Source organism: Oncorhynchus gorbuscha, linkage group LG23 (genome assembly GCF_021184085.1).
Source record: "Oncorhynchus gorbuscha isolate QuinsamMale2020 ecotype Even-year linkage group LG23, OgorEven_v1.0, whole genome shotgun sequence".
NCBI lineage: Eukaryota > Metazoa > Chordata > Actinopteri > Salmoniformes > Salmonidae > Oncorhynchus > Oncorhynchus gorbuscha.
Genome location: NC_060195.1, coordinates 36178439 through 36200952, shown reverse-complemented (window position 1 = coordinate 36200952; position 22514 = coordinate 36178439). Strand labels below are relative to the sequence as shown.

At 46.6% G+C, this 22514-nt stretch overlaps 1 protein-coding gene across 2 annotated transcripts; it reads right to left on the bottom strand.

Moving 5' to 3' along the window:
- Positions 1-13299: 13299 nt before the first annotated feature.
- On the bottom strand, positions 13300-19903 carry LOC124011385 (protocadherin-18-like). 2 transcript variants are annotated; one of them, XM_046324703.1, is made up of 4 exons: positions 17018-19903; positions 16433-16521; positions 15952-16136; positions 13300-14815 (listed from the first exon to the last, which is right to left on the bottom strand). In XM_046324703.1, the coding sequence occupies exons 1-4, from the start codon at positions 19514-19516 to the stop codon at positions 13866-13868; spliced, it is 3723 nt and encodes a 1240-aa protein (XP_046180659.1). In that variant the 5' UTR covers positions 19517-19903; the 3' UTR covers positions 13300-13865. The 2 variants fall into 2 exon arrangements, with proteins under 2 accessions (XP_046180659.1, XP_046180660.1); XM_046324704.1 differs by having other exon boundaries at positions 16433-16488.
- Positions 19904-22514: the final 2611 nt, after the last annotated feature.

Genomic DNA, 22514 nt, shown 5'->3' with positions numbered 1-22514 from the left:
AGGGAGTTTGTTCCACCATTGGGGGGCCAGAGCAGCGAACAGTTTTGACTGGGCTGAGCGGGAACTGTACTTCCTCAGTGGTAGGGAGGCGAGCAGGCCAGAGGTGGATGAACGCATTGCCCTTGTTTGGGTGTAGGGCCTGAACAGAGCATGGAGGTACTGAGGTGCCGTTCCCCTCACAGCTCCGTAGGCAAGCACCATGGTCTTGTAGCAGATGCGAGCTTCAACTGGAAGCCAGTGGAGAGAGCGGAGGAGCGGGGTGACGTGAGAGAACTTGGGAAGGTTGAACACCAGACGGGCTGCGGCGTTCTGGATGAGTTGTAGGGGTTTAATGGCACTGGCAGGGAGCCCAGCCAACAGCGAGTTGCAGTAATCCAGACGGGAGATGACAAGTGCCTGGATTAGGACCTGCCCCGCTTCCTGTGTGAGGCAGGGTCGTACTCTGCGGATGTTGTAGAGCATGAACCTACAGGAACGGGCCACCGCCTTGATGTTAGTTGAGAACGACAGGGTGTTGTCCAGGATCACGCCAAGGTTCTTAGCGCTCTGGGAGGAGGACACAATGGAGTTGTCAACCGTGATGGCGAGATCATGGAACGGGCAGTCCTTCCCCGGGAGGAAGAGCAGCTCCGTCTTGCCGAGGTTCAGCTTGAGGTGGTGATCCGTCATCCACACTGATATGTCTGCCAGACATGCAGAGATGCGATTCGCCACCTGGTCATCAGAAGGGGGAAAGGAGAAGATTAATTGTGTGTCGTCTGCATAGCAATGATAGGAGAGACCATGTGAGGTTATGACAGAGCCAAGTGACTTGGTGTATAGCGAGAATAGGAGAGGGCCTAGAACAGAGCCCTGGGGGACACCAGTGGTGAGAGCGCGTGGTGAGGAGACAGATTCTCGCCACGCCACCTGGTAGGAGCGACCTGTCAGGTAGGACGCAATCCAAGCGTGGGCCGCGCCGGAGATGCCCAACTCCGAGAGGGTGGAGAGGAGGATCTGATGGTTCACAGTATCGAAGGCAGCCGATAGGTCTAGAAGGATGAGAGCAGAGGAGAGAGAGTTAGCTTTAGCAGTGCGGAGCGCCTCCGTGATACAGAGAAGAGCAGTCTCAGTTGAATGACTAGTCTTGAAACCTGACTGATTTGGATCAAGAAGGTCATTCTGAGAGAGATAGCGGGAGAGCTGGCCTAGGACGGCACGTTCAAGAGTTTTGGAGAGAAAAGAAAGAAGGGATACTGGTCTGTAGTTGTTGACATCGGAGGGATCGAGTGTAGGTTTGCAACTCTCGCTCTCTTGAAGACGGAAGGGACGTAGCCAGCGGTCAGGGATGAGTTGATGAGCGAGGTGAGGTAAGGGAGAAGGTCTCCGGAAATGGTCTGGAGAAGAGAGGAGGGGATAGGGTCAAGCGGGCAGGTTGTTGGGCGGCCGGCCGTCACAAGACGCGAGATTTCATCTGGAGAGAGAGGGGAGAAAGATGTCAGATCACAGGGTAGGGCAGTGTGAGCAGAACCAGCGGTGTCGTTTGACTTAGCAAACGAGGATCAGATGTCGTCGACCTTCTTTTCAAAATGGTTGACGAAGTCATCTGCAGAGAGGGAGGGGGGGGAGGAGGATTCAGGAGGGAGGAGAAGGTGGCAAAGACCTTCCTAGGGTTAGAGGCAGATGCTTGGAATTTAGAGTGGTAGAAAGTGGCTTTAGCAGCAGAGACAGAGGAGGAAAATGTAGAGAGGAGGGAGTGAAAGGATGCCAGGTCCGCAGGGAGGCGAGTTTTCCTCCATTTCCGCTCGGCTGCCCGGAGCCCTGTTCTGTGAGCTCGCAATGATTCGTCGAGCCACGGAGCAGGAGGGGAGGACCGAGCCGGCCTGGAGGATAGGGGACATAGAGAGTCAAAGGATGCAGAAAGGGAGGAGATGAGGGTTGAGGAGGCAGAATCAGGAGATAGGTTGGAGAAGGTTTGAGCAGAGGGAAGAGATGATAGGATGGAAGAGGAGAGAGTAGCGGGGGAGAGAGAGCGAAGGTTGGGACGGCGCGATACCATCCGAGTAGGGGCAGTGTGGGAAGTGTTGGATGAGAGCGAGAGGGAAAAGGATACAAGGTAGTGGTCGGAGACTTGGAGGGGAGTTGCAATGAGGTTAGTGGAAGAACAGCATCTAGTAAAGATGAGGTCGAGCGTATTGCCTGCCTTGTGAGTAGGAGGGGAAGGTGAGAGGGTGAGGTCAAAAGAGGAGAGGAGTGGAAAGAAGGAGGCAGAGAGGAATGAGTCAAAGGTAGACGTGGGGAGGTTAAAGTCGCCCAGAACTGTGAGAGGTGAGCCGTCCTCAGGAAAGGAGCTTATCAAGGCATCAAGCTCATTGATGAACTCTCCGAGGGAACCTGGAGGGCGATAAATGATAAGGATGTTAAGCTTGAAAGGGCTGGTAACTGTGACAGCATGGAATTCAAAGGAGGCGATAGACAGATGGGTAAGGGGAGAAAGAGATAATGACCACTTGGGAGAGATGAGGATCCCGGTGCCACCACCCCGCTGACCAGAAGCTCTCGGGGTGTGCGAGAACACGTGGGCGGACGAAGAGAGAGCAGTAGGAGTAGCAGTGTTATCTGTGGTGATCCATGTTTCCATCAGTGCCAAGAAGTCGAGGGACTGAAGGGAGGCATAGGCTGAGATGAACTCTGCCTTGTTGGCCGCAGATCGGCAGTTCCAGAGGCTACCGGAGACCTGGAACTCCACGTGGGTCGTGCGCGCTGGGACCACCAGATTAGGGTGACCGCGGCCACGCGGTGTGGAGCGTTTGTATGGTCTGTGCAGAGAGGAGAGAACAGGGATAGACAGACACATAGTTGACAGGCTACAGAAGAGGCTACGCTAATGCAAAGGAGATTGGAATGACAAGTGGACTACACGTCTCGAATGTTCAGAAAGTTAAGCTTACGTAGCAAGAATCTTATTGACTAAAATGATTAAAATGATACAGTACTGCAGAAGTAGGCTAGCTGGCAGTGGCTGCGTTGTTGACTTTGTAGGCTAGCTGGCAGTGGCTGCGTTGTTGACACTACACTAATCAAGTCGTTCCGTTGAGTGTAATACTTTCTACAGTGCTGCTATTCGGGGGCTAGCTGGCTAGCTAGCAGTGTTGATTACGTTACGTTGCGTTAAAAGAACGACAATAGCTGGCTAGCTAACCTAGAAAATCGCTCTAGACTACACAATTATCTTTGATACAAAGACGGCTATGTAGCTAGCTATGTAGCTAGCTACGATCAAACAAATCAAACCGTTGTACTGTAATGAAATGAAATGAAAATGTGATACTACCTGTGGAGCGAAGCGGAATGCGACCGGGTTGTTGAGTGCGGAAGTTCTATTCGGTAGACGTTGGCTAGCTGTTGGCTAGCTAGCAGTATCTCCTACGTTAAGGACGACAAATAGCTGGCTAGCTAACCTCGGTAAATTAAGATAATCACTCTAAGACTCTAAGACTACACACTCTAAACTACACAATTATCTTGGATACGAAGACAGAAAAGACAACTATGTAGCTAGCTAACACTACACTAATCAAGTCGTTCAGTTGAGTGTAATAGTTTCTACAGTGCTGCTATTCGGTAGACGGTGGACGTTTGCTAGCTGGCTAGCTACTGGGCAGATAGCGGTGTAGACTATGTTAGGATGACGAAATACGATAATTACGCAATTATCTTTGATACAAAGACGGCTATATAGCTAGCTAAGAAGAAATTGCTAAGATTAGACAAATCAAACCGTTGTACTATAATGAAATGTAATGAAATGTAATGAAAAGTTATACTACCTGCGGACCGAAGTGTGGATACATTTTGTTATGTCTGTGCTTGTAATCGTTAAAGACTTGGGAGTTGTTCAGGAGGAAAAAGAAATGGAATGGACTTAACCTCTCTAGGGTAGGGGACAGCATTCGGAATTTTGGATGAAAATCATGCCCAAATTAAACGGCCTGCTACTCGGGCCCAGAAGATATGATATGCATATAACTGGTAGATTTGGATAGATAACACTCAAGACTGTTAACATAGTGTCTGTGAGTATAACAGAACTGATTTAGCAGGCGAAAACCTGAGTCAAATCCATTCAGGAAGTAGTTTTTTTGTTTTGTAGTTTTCTATTCAATGCCATTACATTACAGTTTCCATTGACTTAGGACTCCATTTGCAGTTCCTATGCCTTCCACTAGATGTCAACAGTCTTTAGAAATTGTTTCAGGCTTCTATTCTTATAAGTGAGGGAGTAAGACCAGTCTGAACGAGTGGACCCTATCGTGATGCAGAGTTTTTCAGACGCATGTGCATTTCTTGTTTACATTTTATATTGACACGTTATTGTCTGGTTGAAATATTATAGATCATTTAGGCTATAAAACAACCCGAGGATTGAATATAAACATCGTTTGACAACTTTACGGATACAATTTAGATTTTTTTGTCTGATTGTTTTAACTGAGTTTGATCCTGTGGATTACTGAAGAAAACGCACTAACAAAACGGAGGTTTTTTAGATATAAAAAGAACATATATAAAGGAACATTTATTGGGTAAATGAATGTCTTCTGATTGCCACCATATGAAGATCATCAAAGGTAAAGGATTAATTTTCTCTCTATTTCTGAGTTTGGTAACGCTTCTGCTTGGCTGGTTACTGTTTGTAATAATTTGTCAACTGGGCAATGTTCTGGGCTAGGTATGTTCTGGGCTAGGTATGTTCTGGGCTAGGTATGTTCTGGGCTAGGTACGTTCTGGGCTAGGTATGTTCTGGGCTAGGTATGTTCTGGGCTAGGTATGCTTTCACCGAAAAGCATTTTATAAATATGACACTGGTTGGTTTAACAAGAAGTTAATCTTTAAACCTTTGTAAAATATGTTTTGTTATCTGAATTTTTATAATGAGCATTTCTGTAATTGATTTTGGCGCTCTGCAACCTCACTGGATGTTGGCCAGATGGGACGCTAGAGTCCCACATACCATAGAGAGGTTTTAAGCACAGGCAAAATCCTAGAGGAAAACATGGTTCAGTCTGCTTTCCACCAGATACTGGGAGATTAATTCAGCTTCCAGCAGGGGAATTAACCTTAGCCAAGTTTACAGTGGGGTTGCTTACCAATAAACAGTGAATGTTCCTGAGTGGCTTAGTTACAGTTTTGAATTAAATCTAGTTGAAAATCTATGGCAAGACCTTCAAATGGTTTTCTAGCAATGAGCAACAACCAATTTCACAGCTTGAATATTTTTTGTTTAATATTAATGGCCAAATGTTGCACAATCCAGGTGTGCAAAGATCTTAGAGACTTACCCAGAAACACTCACAGATGTCATTGCTGCCAAAGGTGTTTTTACAATGCTTTGACTCAGGGATATGAGACATTTCTGCATTTGTGTGAGAATTTCTAAAAACATGTTTTCACGTTGTCATTATGGATAGATGTGTAGATGGGTGAGACATGTTTTTATTTAACCCGTTTTGAATTCAGGCTGTAACACAACAAAATGTTGAATAAGTCAAGCAGGATGAATACTGTACTTTCCATCCCTGCGGTACAGATGATAACCATTACTATGAACGCTAAAAAATGGCCTATCCCTCTGCACCAGTACAGACCTACTACTCACACAAATCTTCTCAGGATCCCTCCCCCTTATGCCATCTTCCTCTATTTTCCTCATTACCTCAGCATATGACAACTTCTGCACTACTCTAACCCTGGAAACCTCAATCTGCCTCTCTCCCACCGGACATTTCTGAACCCCAGCCCCATGGGCACCCCTACAATTAACCCATGCCGCTTCTTTCCACAATACTAAACATTCCTTTGTCTCATGCCCTTCTGCACACTTCTCACACCTAGGAACCTCCCTCCTACACGCTGCTGCCACAGGCCCATAAAGCTTGACACCTGTAACAACGTAATGGATATGGCACAAAAGCTTGCACGGGATAATTGAAATATTCTAACATTCTTTTGTCGGGCACTCAACATCAAAACTCAAAAGAACGGACAATGACTCTTCTGTTTCACCACTCACGCCACCCAGTCTGCGATGCAACCAACGATGAGCATCACAAACACCGGGAATCTTTCCCTTCAATTGGTCCACGTTCACATGTCCAGCTACCCTAGTAACCACACCTTTCAATGGCTCCCTTTTCTTCTTGCCCCCATTTGTGTGGCGCGGTGCGCCCGCTCCCTCTGTCTGGCAGAAACACAAACCATTATCACAAGACCACTGTGCAGTACATACACAGATTCCACAGCACCCATCTCCATTTTCACCCACCCTGAAACCACATATGGATCAGCCAAAATGCAGCTTTCCACTTTCTCCCGAAATGTCACTCCTACCATCACAGACTCATCTTTATCCTGACCATCGGTGCAAACCTCAGGCTCCGAGAACTTCACCACACCTACCACCTCCGATAATTTGCCCTCATTCCCCTCCATTTCTTCTCCCGACCTCGATCTGACGTACAGCTCAATTTGCTTACACTTTCCGCCACTCTTCGACAAACCATCTCCCTTTTTTCCACCATCTTCAACTGAGTCAAGCTCACCCTCTACCTCCCTCAATTTCTTCGACCTCCCCCGCCTCCCTTTTTCCCTACATTCCTCCTCTGTATTCCAATTATATGTCTTCTTATAATATTGCACTTCTCCTGACATAGATCTCGTTCTTGTCCTCTCAAGGGACACTATTTTCCCTTACTCCGGCAACCTCTGTACTCCTTCATGGTCCTGCCCCCCAAAAAAACACACGAAACCATGGAGTTAGTTTCTTGCGATGCACACCTGGCAACCGCCCTGACAACCTGGGGTGTATTCATTTGTCGGATTCCATTGCAAAATGTTTAGTCTGTTGCAAAACGTTTTGCACCTGAAACAGTGTATTCCATACGGAAAACATTTCGCAACATAAATGAGAGTTTCTATTGGACACATTTAGATCAGTCCTCCCCGGTTCATTCCGTTTGCTCTGTTTGCCTCTATTTGATTCCTACTGTAAATGATAAACTGTTTTACACTCCCCCAGTCATTAGCAACACCGTAGCTCAACGATCAGAGGGGACACCACGAAAAGGGCAATTTTACAGAGAATTAATTGATTTTATTGATAATTTTGGGACAATGGTTTATACTAAATTTTTTGTATTTCTGCCTGGCTAACAGCTGTACTTTTGGGAATTTGTTTGGGAATGCAAGCAGACAGACATCCAGGTGAATTTTCAAATAATGTTGCATAGGAAAAGGTCTACATTACAGTGAAGTTCTATTCCATTCAACTAATATCCTCCAACTTTGCTGCTGATTTTAAAGAGCCACTGAACACGTTGGTTGGCACGTGTGTTTTCTGCTCATTCTAAAAATTAGATTTCAGTCCTGTTTCCTGACGTTTGTTCCCCCGGGAAGCCTATTTAACTTCCTCAAGATATACACAATGAACGTAAGATAACTCAAGAAATCTGTAAATAATGGACGTAAATAATTGACGTTTTAGTTGCACAATTTGGCATCTAACTAAGGAAATGTTTTTCTATGTGTTGTCTTATGTAAACAAAGTCGGAGCTGCAGGGCAGGTCTGTCTCACTGTGTACAGTATGCTACTGGATAGAGAGCAATCACTGCAGCTGTTCACCATGTTAGTAAGCAAATGGACATCATCAAATCGAAACCCAACCTTCATTTACCCATTGTGACTCACTGATGTTCCAAATCTGTTTTTAACAAAACCGATGTTATGGCCAAAATATTCACACTTTGTAGACAATTTTGACACTAGAATCAATGTTTCTGACTCCTATCGACGCCACATAGGCCATTATCAAAGGGATTAGCTCTTCTTTAAACAACTGCCAAATGCCTCTGTATTTCGAGTGAAATTGCTTTACTTCAGTGTGTGCATTTATTTTGAGTGTTTACTTTGTGTTTGTCTTGTGTGTTGCCATTTCTCGAAGTTCCGCTCCTGCACGTCTGGCGAGCCTAAGGACTCGTGTCTGTACTGGCATGCTTGAGAAACGAGCACCCTTTTTTCCCACAGATTTGGTTATTGTATGCTGGTGCACCCCTGATAATTGTGTCTATGGTTTAGCCCAGGAAGTGGAATTTGCTATTTGCAGATATTTGTATTCTAATGTTATTTCCACCTGTCTTCGCCAGTGTTCTGTATAATTCTGATGAGGATAGTGTCCGTGTGTGTGTAATGTGTGTGTGTGTTTGTGTTGTGTTGATGCCTGTGTGTGTGTGTGTGTGTGTGTGTGTGTGTGTGTGTGTGTGTGTGTGTGTGTGTGTGTGTGTGTGTGTGTGTGTGTGTGTGTGTGTGTGTGTGTGTGTGTGTGTGTGTGTGTGTGTGTGTGTGTGTGTGTGTGTGTGTGTGTGTGTGTGTGTGTGTGTGTGTGTTGTGCCGATGTGCGTGTTTGTGTTATGTGTGTGTGTGTGTGTGCGTATTCATGAATGTCTACACACACACACAGCACTACCCACCTCCGCCAGAGAGACGATGGTGATGAGAGGTGCTGTCTGGCTGGTTAGCGGAGGGTTCGGGTCCATCAGCAGCATAAACAACAGTGATTGTTTCTCTGGAGTGTCTCTCACCTGTGTGTCCATATCCCAATGCTCCAATCCACATGAAAACACATTAAAGAAAACTACACAGGAGATGAACTGAAGAGCCACTGACTGACAACACACTGACAGGCAACCAATAGAGTAAGCCCTGATTGGCAGACATACAATGGACTGGTTATACAGGAGAATGTGATTAAGTACTGTTACCTTGAAAATGGCTGATGATTATGGACCAGATGGCCTTGTTTTCTTTTCATGACAAATTACTTTAATCAGTCTGCTTCTGTCTTGTGTGTGTCTTTGTGCGAAGTCAATACAAATGTGGATGCCGTTGAAAAGTCAGATCAGTCCCAACAAAACCTCACAGATTATGACACCACTAGCGCAGCTGGACCTTGTCCGTATTGAGTGGAGAGGAGATTATGGGGTTCGGTTAGATGGGGTGTTTTTCTGGGTGCAGTTGTCTGCAAAGGGGTAAGAGGGAAGGGAGGGGATGTTGTCAGAGAGGATATGTTAAGCAGCATTCATGAAAAACGGCTGACAACATGAAATGCCAAATGCTGGCTTCCTTTTACACAACAGACTCCGGTGTACAGCTCTGTGTTCTCCTAACAATACCCCGCTGTCTTTTTCTCTCTCTATCCCACCCTCTCTCTCTCTCTCTCTCTCTCTCTCTCTCTATCCCTGTCTCTCTCTATCCCTGTCTCTCTCTCTCTCTCTCTCTCTCTCTCTCTCTCTCTCTCTCTCTCTCTCTCTCTCTCTCTCTCTATCCCTCAGTCTCTCTCTATCCTTCTGTCTCCTCTCTATCCATGTCTCTCTCTATCCTTCTGTCTCTCTCTATCCCTGTCTCTCTCTATCCTTCTGTCTCTCTCTATCCCTGTCTCTCTCTATCCATGTCTCTCTCTATCCATGTCTCTCTCTATCCTTCTGTCTCTCTCTATCCCTGTCTCTCTCTATCCTTCTGTCTCTCTCTATCCCTCAGTCTCTCTCTCTATACCGCTCGGCTCCCGCTCTGTTTCTCTATTCTCACCCTCTCTAAACCCTTACCTCTTTCCCTCTATCCCTGTTCTCTCTCTATCCCTCCACTGCTCTCTGTAGTCATGTCATTCTGCTCTCCCTCCCTTGCAGCCCATCTCTGTTTCTACCTCTTACTCTCTCTATCACAGGCACACTCTCTCTCACATTTTCTCTCCCACTAACTCTGCTCTCCTCTACCGTTGCCTCTCCTCTCATTCCCTCCATCTAGCCCTCCCTCGTTCTCCCCTGCTACCTCTCCCTACCTCTTTCACTCGCTCTCCCACTACCTCTGCCCTCCTCTACCGCTGCCTCTCCTCTCATTCCCTCCATCTAGCACTCCCTCGTTCTCCCCTGCTACCTCTCCCTACCTCTTTCACTCGCTCTCCCACTACCTCTGCCCTCCTCTACCGCTGCCTCTCCTCTCATTCCCTCCATCTAGCCCTCCCTCGTTCTCCCCTGCTACCTCTCCCTACCTCTTTCACTCGCTCTCCCACTACCTCTGTCCTCCTCTACCGCTGCCTCTCCTCTCATTCCCTCCATCTAGCCCTCCCTCGTTCTCCCCTGCTACCTCTCCCTACCTCTTTCACTTGCTCTTCCACTCGAGAAAAACAAAGGCCTTTAACGGTAGCTCCCTGCCTCAGATATATACAGACTGATGTGTAAACATGAACTTGAGGCGAGGTCGAAACACCTAAAACAATGAGCTCTTGATAATTGTGTTGTAGCTCTAGTGGTGTCTTCCATCTCACCTTATCTTCGCAAGAAAAGAGTCAGTGATTTTAGCAGGTTATGGGCTCAGTGTGGGAAAGTATAAATGGGTAAAAATACAGATGGGTCAAAATATAGACCCACAAAGGTTCAGAGGTCATGGAACGCCTACTGATTGACTGAAATGTCAAAACTAAATATACTACCACACTAAATGTTTTCTCGTACGGTACAGTTAAGCTCATCTGGTTTATTTCGACATACTGAATGAGTGAGTGAATGTCTTCCGTTTGTAGGCAGCGCCACGGTGGAGTGTCTGTGAATTATTTCGACATACTGAATGAGTGAGTGAATGTCTTCCGTTTGTAGGCAGCGCCACGGTGGAGTGTCTGTGAATTATTTCGACTACAGGGTTGAGAGCGTGAGGTGAATTCAGCTCCAGTTGCTTGCCAATGTTGGAACCTGATTCTGCAGTACTTCAATAGGGCCTCCAGGGGGCTCTGTTCTGTTTCAAACTGAGCCTCAGACCTTCAGATGGGTAAAGTCATCAGAAGAAGCAGGAGTAAGCGGTGATGATAGAACCAAGGTTTTTCAGTGCACTATTAACACCTGTAGGTATCGTATCAGCCATCCACCAGGGGGAAAGTAGGAGGGAGCACTATATTGGCATGAACAGCCTCCCTCCAAATATCTAGGACATGAATAAGAGAAGCTCTGACTGTTGTATCCAAGAGCAGTGTGCTGGAATAGAACTGACCGCTATTGGACCAATTGTGAGCTCTTTTTCCCCAATAGGGCGAGCTCCTATTGATCTCTTCTCGTGGAAATCTAAATCAATCAAATCAAATTGTATTTGTCACATGCTTCGTAAACAACAGGTCTTCCCAACAATGCAGAGCAAAAAAACTTAGGTAAATAATTGAAAAATAATAACATAATGAATACATACACAATGAGTAACGATAACTTGGCTATATACGCGGGGTACCAGAACCGAGTCGACGTGCAGGGGTACGAGGTAATGGACATAGATACAGAATGTACATATAGGTGGGGATAAAGTGACTAGGCAACAGGATAAATCATAATAACCCCTAGAGTCTACTGACACACCTGTGCGTCAATGTAAGTAACATAACAAAAACAATCCCCATAAAAATCAGTCAGTTTAAGTATGGAGGTACATTTAGTTTTGTGCCAACCCCAAAAAAGGGTTAAATATGTGTCAAATATATATATGTGTATATATTTCCTCAGCTTTATCATATCTCCTTGATATAGGACAGATACTTTTTATCAATGTTATTCCATGTATTTCTATGGGATTTATCAATAAAAATAAAATAATTTATACTTAAATTTATCCTAAAATTCAAAATCAAATAGCTAAATGATCCATGGTATGGCCATATTAAAACAATTCCATATGTCAGCACTACTACGGCTCTGTTGGTGTGGATGGGGGTGTGCTCGGCCCTCCGTTTCCTGTAGTCCACGATCACCTCCTTTGTCTTGCTGACGTTGAGGGAGAGGTTGTTGTCACCACAATGCCAGGTCTCTGACCTCCTTCCTATAGGCTGTCTCATCGTTGTCTGTGATCAGGCCAACCACTGTTGTGTCGTCAGTAAACTTAACGATGGTGTTGGGAGTCGTGCGCGCCCACGCAGGAAGTACAGGGGCTAAGCATGCACCACCGAGGGGGTCCCTGTTTTGAGGGTCAGCGTGGTGGATGTGTTGTTGTCTACCCTCCCGTCAGGAAGTCCTGGATCCAGTTGCAGAGGGAAGTGTTCAGTCCCAGGGTCCTGAGCTTAGTGATGAGCTTGGAGATAACTATGGTGTTGAGCTATAGTCAATGAACAGCATTCTCACATAGGTGTTCATCTTGTCCAGGTGGGAGAGGACATTTTGGAGTGTAATAGAGATTGTGCCATCTGTGGATTTGTTGGGGCGGTATGCGAATTGGAGGGGGTCTAGCGTGTCTGGGAAGATGCGTTGATATGAGCCATGACCAGCAAATCTAGACAGTATTGTGCTATCAGCATCTCTTTGTAGGAATATAAATTCTCTCTTTCTCACACACACACAAGGTTCTCAACCTCCTATGGAAACATTTCATTTATACTGAACAAAAATATAAATGCAACATGCAACAATTTCAAAGGTTTTACTAAGTTACAGTTCATATGAGGAAATCAGTCAATTGAAATGAATGAATTAGTCCCTAATCTATGGATTTCTCATTAATAGGCAGGGGTGCAGCCATGGCTGGGACTTGGAGGGCTTAGGCCCACCCACTTGACAGCCAAGCCCACCCATTGGGGAGCCATGCCCAGCCAATCAGAAAGAGTTTCCCCCCACAAAATGGCATTATTACAGATGAAAGTACTCTCCCACTCAGACGATCCCGCAGGTGAAGAAGCCAGATGTTGAGGTCCTAGGCTGGCGTAGTTACAAGTGTTCTGTGGTTGTGAGGCTGATTGGACGTACTGCCAAATTCTCTAAAACAAGAAATGAGCATTACAATTTCTCTGGCAACAGCTCTAGGGGACATTTCTGCAGTCAGCATGCCAACTGCACACTCCCTCGAAACTTGAGACATCTGTGTTATTGTGTTTTGTGACAAAACTGCACATTTTCAAGTGGCCTTTTATTGTCCCCAGCACAAGGGGCACCTGTGTAATGATCATGCTGTTTAATCAGCTTCTTGATATGCCTCACCTGTTAGGTGGACAGATTATCTTGGGTAAGGAGAAATGCTCACGAACAGGGATGTAAACAAATGTGTGTACAAATTTGAGAGAAATAAGCTTTTTGTGCGTATGGAAAATTTTGGGGATTTTTGATTTCAGCTCATGAAACATGGGACCAACACTTTACATGTTGAGTTTCTATTTTTTCTCAGTGTAGTTAATAGATCTGTCTCTGACATCATTCCTCTAATACAATGGCAACATTCGTCAAAGATTAAATGGAGACAGACTCATATTAGTTCTGTGTCTTCCACTTTATTTGTGTTTCTCCACACGTTCCCACAATGCACCACAAAGACTTGTGTCCAATAATGAATATATTCATGTATACATATAATAATAGTGACATAAAAAACATTTCACAAAAGACAATATTAAATATGTAGATTTTCAGTTGCATGTCAAAATCTTGATTTTTTTTCTTCTCCCATTTAACATGCATTCAATATATAAAAATATAATTCTGATTGATTAAGTTTATATACATATTTTTAAATAAATATAAGAATACAAATGTATTTTTAAAATACAAAGATAAATACAGTCACATTGTGTACATTGTGTACCAAACCAGAAAATACAAACATTATTTGGATATTTAGCATTCACAAAACACAAATACGTTAGAAATGCAACTCTAATGACAATTGCAGGTCTATGTCTTTAGTTTGTTTCTCTTTTCTTTTTTCCTACCCATACTCCTCAGCTCCCCCTCCATACACATGGCAGGACTCCTGACAGGAAGTCAGGAAGTTGGAGGTCAGAGTTCAAAGGTGTGGAGTGGAGGGTATTTAAGAATGTCTAGCTCTGCCGGACGTCCTGTAACAGTTTGTTGATCTCAGCCACTAGCTCGCTGGCGTCCATCAACTCATGGCGGCTGTCGCTCCTCTTCCCCTGCAGGTGTCCCAGCTGCCCCAGCACCGAGTCAAACTCATCCTCCTCAAAGTTCTCTGGGATCTCCTCCATGGCGGGGAGCCACTTACCACAAGGCCCCGGGAGGGGGACAGGGACAGGGATGGGCGCAGGGGCCAGGGAGGGTGCCACTAGGGTAGGGCTAACCAGGGCAGTGAGGAGAGGGCTGTTCTTGGGGGTGGGGGCGTGCTGTCCGTGCCCAACGACCTGGTTCTTATGGTTATTCTGGGGGCTGAGCTTGGTGCTGGGTTTGAGGGTGTGGTAGCTGCCGTTCTGGGGGTGTGGATGGCCTGAGGGCCCGATGCTAGATCCGGGGTTTTGGAAATGGGTGTTGGCAGCCCACGCTGCCACACCTTGCTGGTGGGCTGCAGCACTGGGCTTACCTGGCAAGTGACTCCTCCTCCTGTCCAATGACCCCGTCATTGGGACACTTACACCCCCCACACTCGCACCTCCCTTCTGGGTCTCACTGACCTGGACGTAGGAGTCCAGCGACGGGGGGAGGAGCCTCTGGAACACGCTGCTCATCTCTGACAGCAGGGAGGTGGTTCCACAGAGGTCGTCCCCATCCTCTCCCTCATCTTCCGCCTCTCCCTCCTCGGCCCCCTCCTGGTTGTCCTTGCCAAAGGTGGAGAAGCTCTGGTTGCTGCGTTGGGCATGAGGGTGGGTGGGGTCGGAGGACTGTGGGGGTTGCTCGGGGTCTCTGGCCTGGTGGGGGTCATCTCCTGGGATGAAGAGGTTGCTGCGGTAGTCAGAGGAGGCTGGGGAGGGCAAGGGAGGCATCCAGCACTGGTCAGAGTGACCCAGGACACGACACTCCTCAGTGCACAGTCTCATCGCTACAGAGAGAGAGAGAGAGACATCGTCATGGATACATTCACAAGGCACTTGCATAGATGAAATACATAGAAGGTGGGCCCCATGTGGCCATGCATTTAAACATACACACACCATAGATCGTTCTGGGTATTACTGTTCTTTTGTTGATAGACTTGTGATGAGGGGAGATGGTGATGAGCAGGCATAGAATTGGGGAGTGGTTTTGAGGGGAGGAGATGAGAGATTGTCTTTCATACAGTCTTTTAACATCAAACATTTGATATCCATTCATCTTTAAACACAGTTGTGTGATCTGGGTTTCAAACATGGGTTGAAATCTAAGCTAATTAGATTGCACAGCACTCTGTGGGCGGGAACATACTACCTATAACATGCAATTAACATGTTGGGACAATTCACTAGGCCAGATCAATGGCTATTATTACTCGTTCAAACGCCGGCATTTTACCCTTTCATGTCACGTCTATTCAACATTAAATCTTCAAATGAAAAATCTCTGAAGAATAAATTAGACAAATCAAATATGCCAAGTTAAAGCCTTCATTAAAGAGCGCTGGTTATTCACTCACACTATTCAGGGACTTCATTACGCTCACATTACCATAAAAGGACCATTTGTAATACATCTTAGAGCTGATGAAGGAAGAGTGCATTGGGGAACATTAGAAAAGCAGCAGCCGCGGCCATGCAGGCAGGCAGCAGATTGGCTCCCCCGCTGATGAAAGATTAACCGGACTGATTTACCAAAAACGCCTTTCAAAGCTGTCGATAAAACCACTCCAACCTGCCTCTCTACCTGCCTGCCTGGCTGCCTGATCGCACTCTGAAATAATTGTGTTGTGGAGGACATGAGAGCTTTTTTCTCGCCAGAGAAACGAGTGATAATTCTCCCTATTTTCTCCATCCACAGTCCCACCCAGTCACTGTGCTGATAAGCAGCTGGGGAGTGAATCTCTCACAGGTGTTGGGGATGAGGGGTGACTGAGATTGGGAGGGGTGAGGATGGAATACCTGCATGCAGTGTGTTGGTAGAGGCCAGTAAAGAATGGACATGTAGAGGAAGGGAGTTGATATTGGATGGGTGGAGAGTGGTGATGGGGGTGAGGGCTTTGAAACGCGGTGAGGGGTGTAATACCTGCATGCGGATGCTGTGGATGGGGTCTGTGTTGGCCGTCAGGGGGGTAAAGCTCAGTAAAGGCCTCACCCAGGAGCCTGTCGATGGGAGACTCTCTCCCTGCCTCGTAGTCACTGTCCCCAGCGTCGCTGTCACCACGACCACTGTCCTTCAGACTAAACTTATCCATGTCATTTAGAGCATACCTGGAGGCGAGTGAGAAGAAATGATGGTTGAACTTTCATAGAAAACCACATTGGAGGATGGTTCAAGGCTTATGCATGTATCAAAACTAAGTGCAGTGTAGGTTTTTGCATACAATTATTAAGTCCTAAAATAGAACAAGGCACATATAGGCCTAAGAGGGAATAGCACCACAAGCTTTATAGGAATATGAAAAGCATTGTAGGATATGCCTTAGAGCCTTACTGAGTTATGCACACATTCTTAAACACGTACATTCTGATTCCCTCCGGGCGTGTTTATTTTAAGATGTAGGTACCTGTAGCTCCTAGTGTATTTGTTGCCACGGAAACTGGGTCTTGGCTGGTACTGGCCCTGATGGAGCATGGACAGAAGCTGTGAGACTTGCTACAATCCAAACAAAAAAAGGGGGGGGGGGGAGAAAGAAAAAAAAGAAAGGAAAGTGAAAATAAAGGGGAAAATGAAAAGGGGAAATGAATGAACACTGATAGGAGCAGACAGGCATAAGGACACATGATCTGGATGAAGGTTGTTATGACGGGCTATAAAACACGAGATGATCATGGGAAATAAGGGACGGCTTACTGAACACAACACAACGCGGGGCACACAAATAGAAAATATATATAACGCAAATATCCTCATTATAAACATCATTTACATTTCTATATCTATATCACCATAATATGAGGCAAAGCTTAAACTCAGTCATTTTTTTATTCTATAGATCCATAGTTGATGGTAGTCTATTTTATTCCAAATGCATTTAAGATATTCAAAGACTACCATTAGCAGATAACATATTCATATAACCATCTAGTAATACATCACTAAGGACTTAGGGTTTGAAATTAAACCCTCTCTCTCTCTCTCTTCTTCTTACCTCGACAGGGGGCGTGGCGTGGGCCAGTTCGAGAGCAAAGTTCTCTGCGACGTGATTGGAGGAGATGGTGACTAGGCTGTTAAGCGACTGGCGGCTGTGTTGGCTCTGCCGGCTGCCCATGGTGCCCCTCTCTGGGGCAGGCGAAGCAGAAGGTGAGCGTGGGTGTGCCCGTACGGGCAGGGTGCCATTGACAGTAGGAACCAGGGTGATGTCTCCCTTGTGGATCTGCCTAGAGGGCTTCTTCGGGTGGTTTTGGTACGTGTTCTCTGCCACCCTGCAGTTGTATGAGTTGCGTGGGTCCTTCTTCTCCCTGTTGCAGCGTGCCGTGGTGAACATCACCATGACCACCAGCAGCAGGGCACACACGGCCCCCAGGGAGATTATGATGATGAGGGAGAGGTCCAGTGTTGGATGGCTTGGGCCCGTGGGGAGGCCTGGGGGCAGGATGTCCATGTTCTCCTGGAGGGAAAGGCGGAGCAGGGCCCCCGTGGACAGGCGAGTGGTGCCCCTGTCCTGGACCTCCACCTTAATCTCCAGCACATCCTTGGGAACCCCTTCCAGACTGCCATTGGTCCGCAGCTCGCATCGCCGCGCGTCCATCACAAACAGGCCCTCCTCGTTGCCCCCGACGATGGAGCAGCTCAGCTCGCCATTGGCACCGGTGTCGCGGTCGGTGGCCTTAATGATGGTGACCAGTTGACCGGCGGAGGCGTGTCTCCAGAGAGGTAGATCTGCGGTGTGGTTCCGTAGGGGTGGGGACTGGATGGTGGGCGGATTGTCGTTATCGTCGAGCACGGTCAGGAGGACGGTGGCATTGGAGGAGAGGGCGGGGTTCCCTCCATCACGGGCCTGGACGGTGAAGGCGATACGGCTGACGTCCTCGTGGTCGAAGCTCCGTAGAGCGTAGATGGCGCCGTTGGACGGGTCGATGGTGACGTAAGTGGAGATGGGGCTTCCCTGGACCAGAGCTTCCACCACTGTGTAGGTCACCTGACCGTTAGTGCCCAGGTCAGGGTCGGACGCCACCACTGTCATCAGGTAGGCCCCTGGAGAGTTGTTCTCTGACTTGAAGACCTCGTAGCGACTCTTCTCAAAGCGAGGCGGGTTATCGTTTTCATCCAACACCTGTACAGTGAAGTGTTTGACTGTGGAGAGGCTTGGAGAGCCACGGTCCTCAGCTATGACTGTCAGACTGTACTCTGACCTCTTCTCTCTGTCCAAAGACACGTTGGTCAGGATCATGTAATTCTTCTCATAGGTCTTCTGCAGCCGGAAGTGACCGTGGCCGTGCAGGCGGCACACCACGTCACCGTTGAGCCCCGTGTCACTGTCGTCCACGCGCACCAGTGCTATAAATGTGTCCACTGGCGCGCCCTCCGAGATGTAGGCCACCTCCTCCTTGCCAGGAGTCATCAGGTTAATGTTGATCTCCGGTTTGTTGTCGTTCACGTCCACCACTTTGATTACGATTTTACAAAGTCCAGGGATGGAGTTGGGACCCAGATCCTGTGCCTGAATGTCCAGCTCATAAGATGATGTAGATTCATAGTCCACTTTTTTAATCAAAGTGATTTGACCATTTTCAGGGTTAATTTTAAACGTCTCCAGTATTTTGGGAGAGACATGACTGCTGAAAGAGTAAACTATTTTACCGTTTGTGCCCTCATCCGGATCTGTGGCGTTTAAATCAATCAGTAGAGTCCCTAGTGGTGAGTTTTCCATGAGATTAATAACGTAAGCCTGCTCGTCAAAAGCCGGACTGTTGTCATTAGAGTCCGAGATGCTTATCTTGAGCAAAGTGGAGCCGGACTTCGGGGGGACTCCATTGTCCGAGGCCGTTAGCTGCAACTGGTAGTTGGACTGCACCTCCCTGTCCAGCTCTTTCACCACAACAAGCTCTGCGTATTTGGCACCATCGTTTCTGGTCCTAATATCGATTTTGAAAAAGTGATTCGGTGTCAGAGAATAAGAGTAAAGGGAGTTATCTCCCACGTCTGGGTCCGTGGCGCTGTCCAGCTGGATCCGGTTTCCCACAGATGCGCTCTCGGAGATCTCAATGGGTATGATGGCACGAGAGAACTGTGGCGAGTTATCGTTAATGTCCAAGACTTCCACCTCGACGTGGAAGAGCTGGAGGTATTCAGTAGGCAGAGTGATAACGTCAAATTCGATGGAACAGTTGAGGTTCTTTTCACAAATCTTCTCCCGGTCAATCTTGGTCCCTATGGTGATTTCACCGTCCTCCTCCCGAACCGACAGAAACGGAGTGCTCCCCCGCTGCATAGCACGGAACAGAAAGGACACTGAACTCGGTAATTTAGAAAGAACACCCGCCACGTCTTCCTTTAGCCTTGCAATCACTGTGCCCACTTTTTGCTCTTCGTAAACTTTATATTTCAAAGTCTTACCAGAAACGTCCTGCATAATTCCAACCAAAAATAACAATAGCGCAGTGGAAGATATTATATTCCCTCTGGGTGTATTCATTTTGGCACCCATCTTCAGCACCCAGGTTAGTGCTGCAGTTCCACAGAGGAGCAAGGTCTGGAAGAAAATACGCTTTCTCAAAAGTATGTCATGTTAAATCCCACCAATAAGTCACCGTCGGTGAAAAGTCGCGCAAATCGACTTAAAGATAGAGATTTGAGAACCCAAGATGAACCAGGTCACAGCTTTCTTTTTAGCTTCGATTTTACAACAAAGAACACGAACTCAAGTGCATTTTTTGTCTTGCTATCGTAGACGGATCTGTTGCATACATCCACTTACACGGTCTCTGTGTGTGAGTGTGTGTCTGGAAATCTGAGCGAGGAGAAAAGGCGCAGCTCCGCTTGTGTTGCTGTGCGCTCTGCTCTGTCGCGCGCTCCTGCCGTCTGTGTCTCGTCTCCGTAGACAGACTGGCCCTGATAGCCCGCCCCTCACCCAAACTGCGTCTTTTTCCTCAGCTCACACAAAAACATTCCCCCACCCCTCCTCCCTCTCCTCTTCACCCCTCCCTAAATCAAGTGCTGCCCTTTCGCTGCGTCCAGGATGTCCGCTCACGACACAGAGGGCCCATTGATTGCAGAAGCCGGGAGGACCAACCCAAAGATGTAGTTTTAAAGTGTGCCACAACAATAGGTAAAGGGGATTATCCAGGGAGAACTTTAAACACGTCCGGATTGACCCAAGGCTGCCTCGGCACTCGCATATTGTTATAGCTGCAATTCACAAACGTGTGCCACTGTCATTTTTTCCCCACTACCTTAAACATGACAAAGAACTTTAACATTCCGTATACTATCCCCCAAAATAGCACTGCTTGCATTTTATGCTCTGGTTATACGCATAAATTCACTATATATTTTGAGGTGAATTGTAGTTGTCTCGTATATTTAACTGGAAAACATTGAACAAAATATGTAACATAGGACACAATATCTGAAGGTGTATTCAGGTTGGTTTACAGTGGATACAATTTGGTTACCAATTTTGTTCCTAAAGTCATGGTGATAAGAAGGTTGCATAGCCTCACATTTCCAAGCCACCAGTGTGTAGAGAGGACTATAAGAGTGAAGGTTTGTGGATCCCCAAATCTAGTTTTTTACTGAGTGAGGGTAGAAGACCTCTCCGTGCCCTCGCTATTGTGTGTTCCACCAGGGCCCCGCGTGTGGCGAATCTCCGAAACGATTCCTTGGTGCTAAATGCGCCTCGCCGCGGGTCACGCGGGCAAACACTTTCCCCCGGTGCATAATACTGCTTTACAATCCCTGCCGAATTAGCATCCTCAAACTCTCGCTCAGAGAGCAAACACGAGCAACTGGAGCTTGAAGAAGGCACCGGACCATCTGCGCGAGGTTCAGACAACCCAAACCCATAATTAGGCCTACGTCAATTCCGGGCCTAAACGCACTTTCAGATGGAATTCAAACATATTCTAATGCCGTTCCGTCGCACCTCGCCTCGAATAAACATCTCCAAAACGGTTGGCCCCATTCTCTGCGCAATTAGACACATGACTTCCCACTAAACTATGTGATGTGGTAAACCAGAGCACTCAGATATTATTGTATCACTGATGGCTATTTAAGCCCAATGGACAAACACATATATTTGTATTCTCTCTGTAAAACTGGATAGAGCATATTTACCGAGGTTCGCTGCATTTTACATTCCTGGAGTGACTCGTAAGGAAAAGGAGGAGATGCACTCGCTCTCTGCCATCTGGCTCCATGAGCGCGCACTCATGGGCTTTGATTCAGCAGAGCTGTACATCAATATAGCTTTCTCCCTAATGATTCAGCACATATCATTTATACATATAAAATACAATTACCAGCTAATAAAACAAATGTATTTGTTTGATTTGGGGATTTTAGTAAGATCATCACGTGCTACAGTAATATGTGGCGTTAGAAGAACATACATATGACCCAAGTATTTGTTTGAGGCGATGTGTAAAAAGGTTCTCAACGCAGCATCCAACGAAAACGTTCAAATTTATTTTGGGCTGGCGCTGGGGAGGCCGGACGAGCAATAGGCCTAAAATCTTCTCTCACCAGGGCAGACATGACCCGTTTGCTGTTGTGTGAAAGGTAGCTAGGGAGCCGGGTGAAAACTCCCCGCTGACGTTTAACAATGTTAGCCACGGGCCGGTGCTTCGATTCTCTCCGTCTCTCACCCCGCTCTGAGAAAACCCCGGTTGAGCTCGTGGTGCCCAAATGCAATGGGGAATGCAAGCTAATCACATTTCCTCCACGAAGACCAACAACCGCTCGAGTTTAAACAAGAACGGGTTTAATTCGAATAAAACCCATGGAAACACAACATCAATGGGGTATGTTTGCAGAAAGCAGATGCAAACTCAATACATTTCGATACGCTCTTATCTGGGCTAAAATGTAGGAACTGTATTTTTAGAAAAACATAGTCAATGTTAATCTTACGTCAAGGGTTTAGATGGCAAGTGCGGTGACAAAACAGTTAACTTCTTCTAATGTGCCTTAAGCCTTGGTTGGCAATACAATTAAAATAACTATAGGCTGTGGGCTACGTGAATGAGCCGAAGTCAGATATTTACGTTTCAGTGTTGATATGTAAGATAATCAGATGAATATCTCAAAGCAATAGGCTATTTGGTAATGCAATTAACTGGGCTATAGCTTCCCTTCATAAATGATCTCAAATACCAAATCAACATTTAACACAACTCTGGATGCAATTTCATGCTAATATGCTGTTTTAGGTTTCAATCATAGATTACTTGTTGGTTATCACTGCATTGTCGGAACTAGAAGCACAAGCATTTCGCTACACTCGCATTAACATCTGCTAACCATGTGTATGTGACAAATAACATTTGATTTGATTTGATCATAGGGCTGCCCATATTACTTCAGAAAATGTTTCATTGTGTTATTTTGGCGAAGTCAGTCTCGCCTCCTCATATGGTACTCTCTGTGGATGGAGAGGGGGTGCAGTGATTCCGCCCACTGGGGTCGTAAAGCTAGTTCTGGGA

Coding starts and splice junctions, on each gene's coding strand:
- LOC124011385 (XM_046324703.1), bottom strand. CDS start 19,516: ATGGGTGCCAAAATGAATACACCCAGAGGGAATATAATATCTTCCACT. Junction 16,522..17,017: donor ACGCCACGCCCCCTGTCGAG/GTAAGAAGAAGA, acceptor TTTGGATTGTAG/CAAGTCTCACAGCTTCTGTC. Junction 16,137..16,432: donor AAATACACTAGGAGCTACAG/GTACCTACATCT, acceptor ACTCGCCTCCAG/GTATGCTCTAAATGACATGG.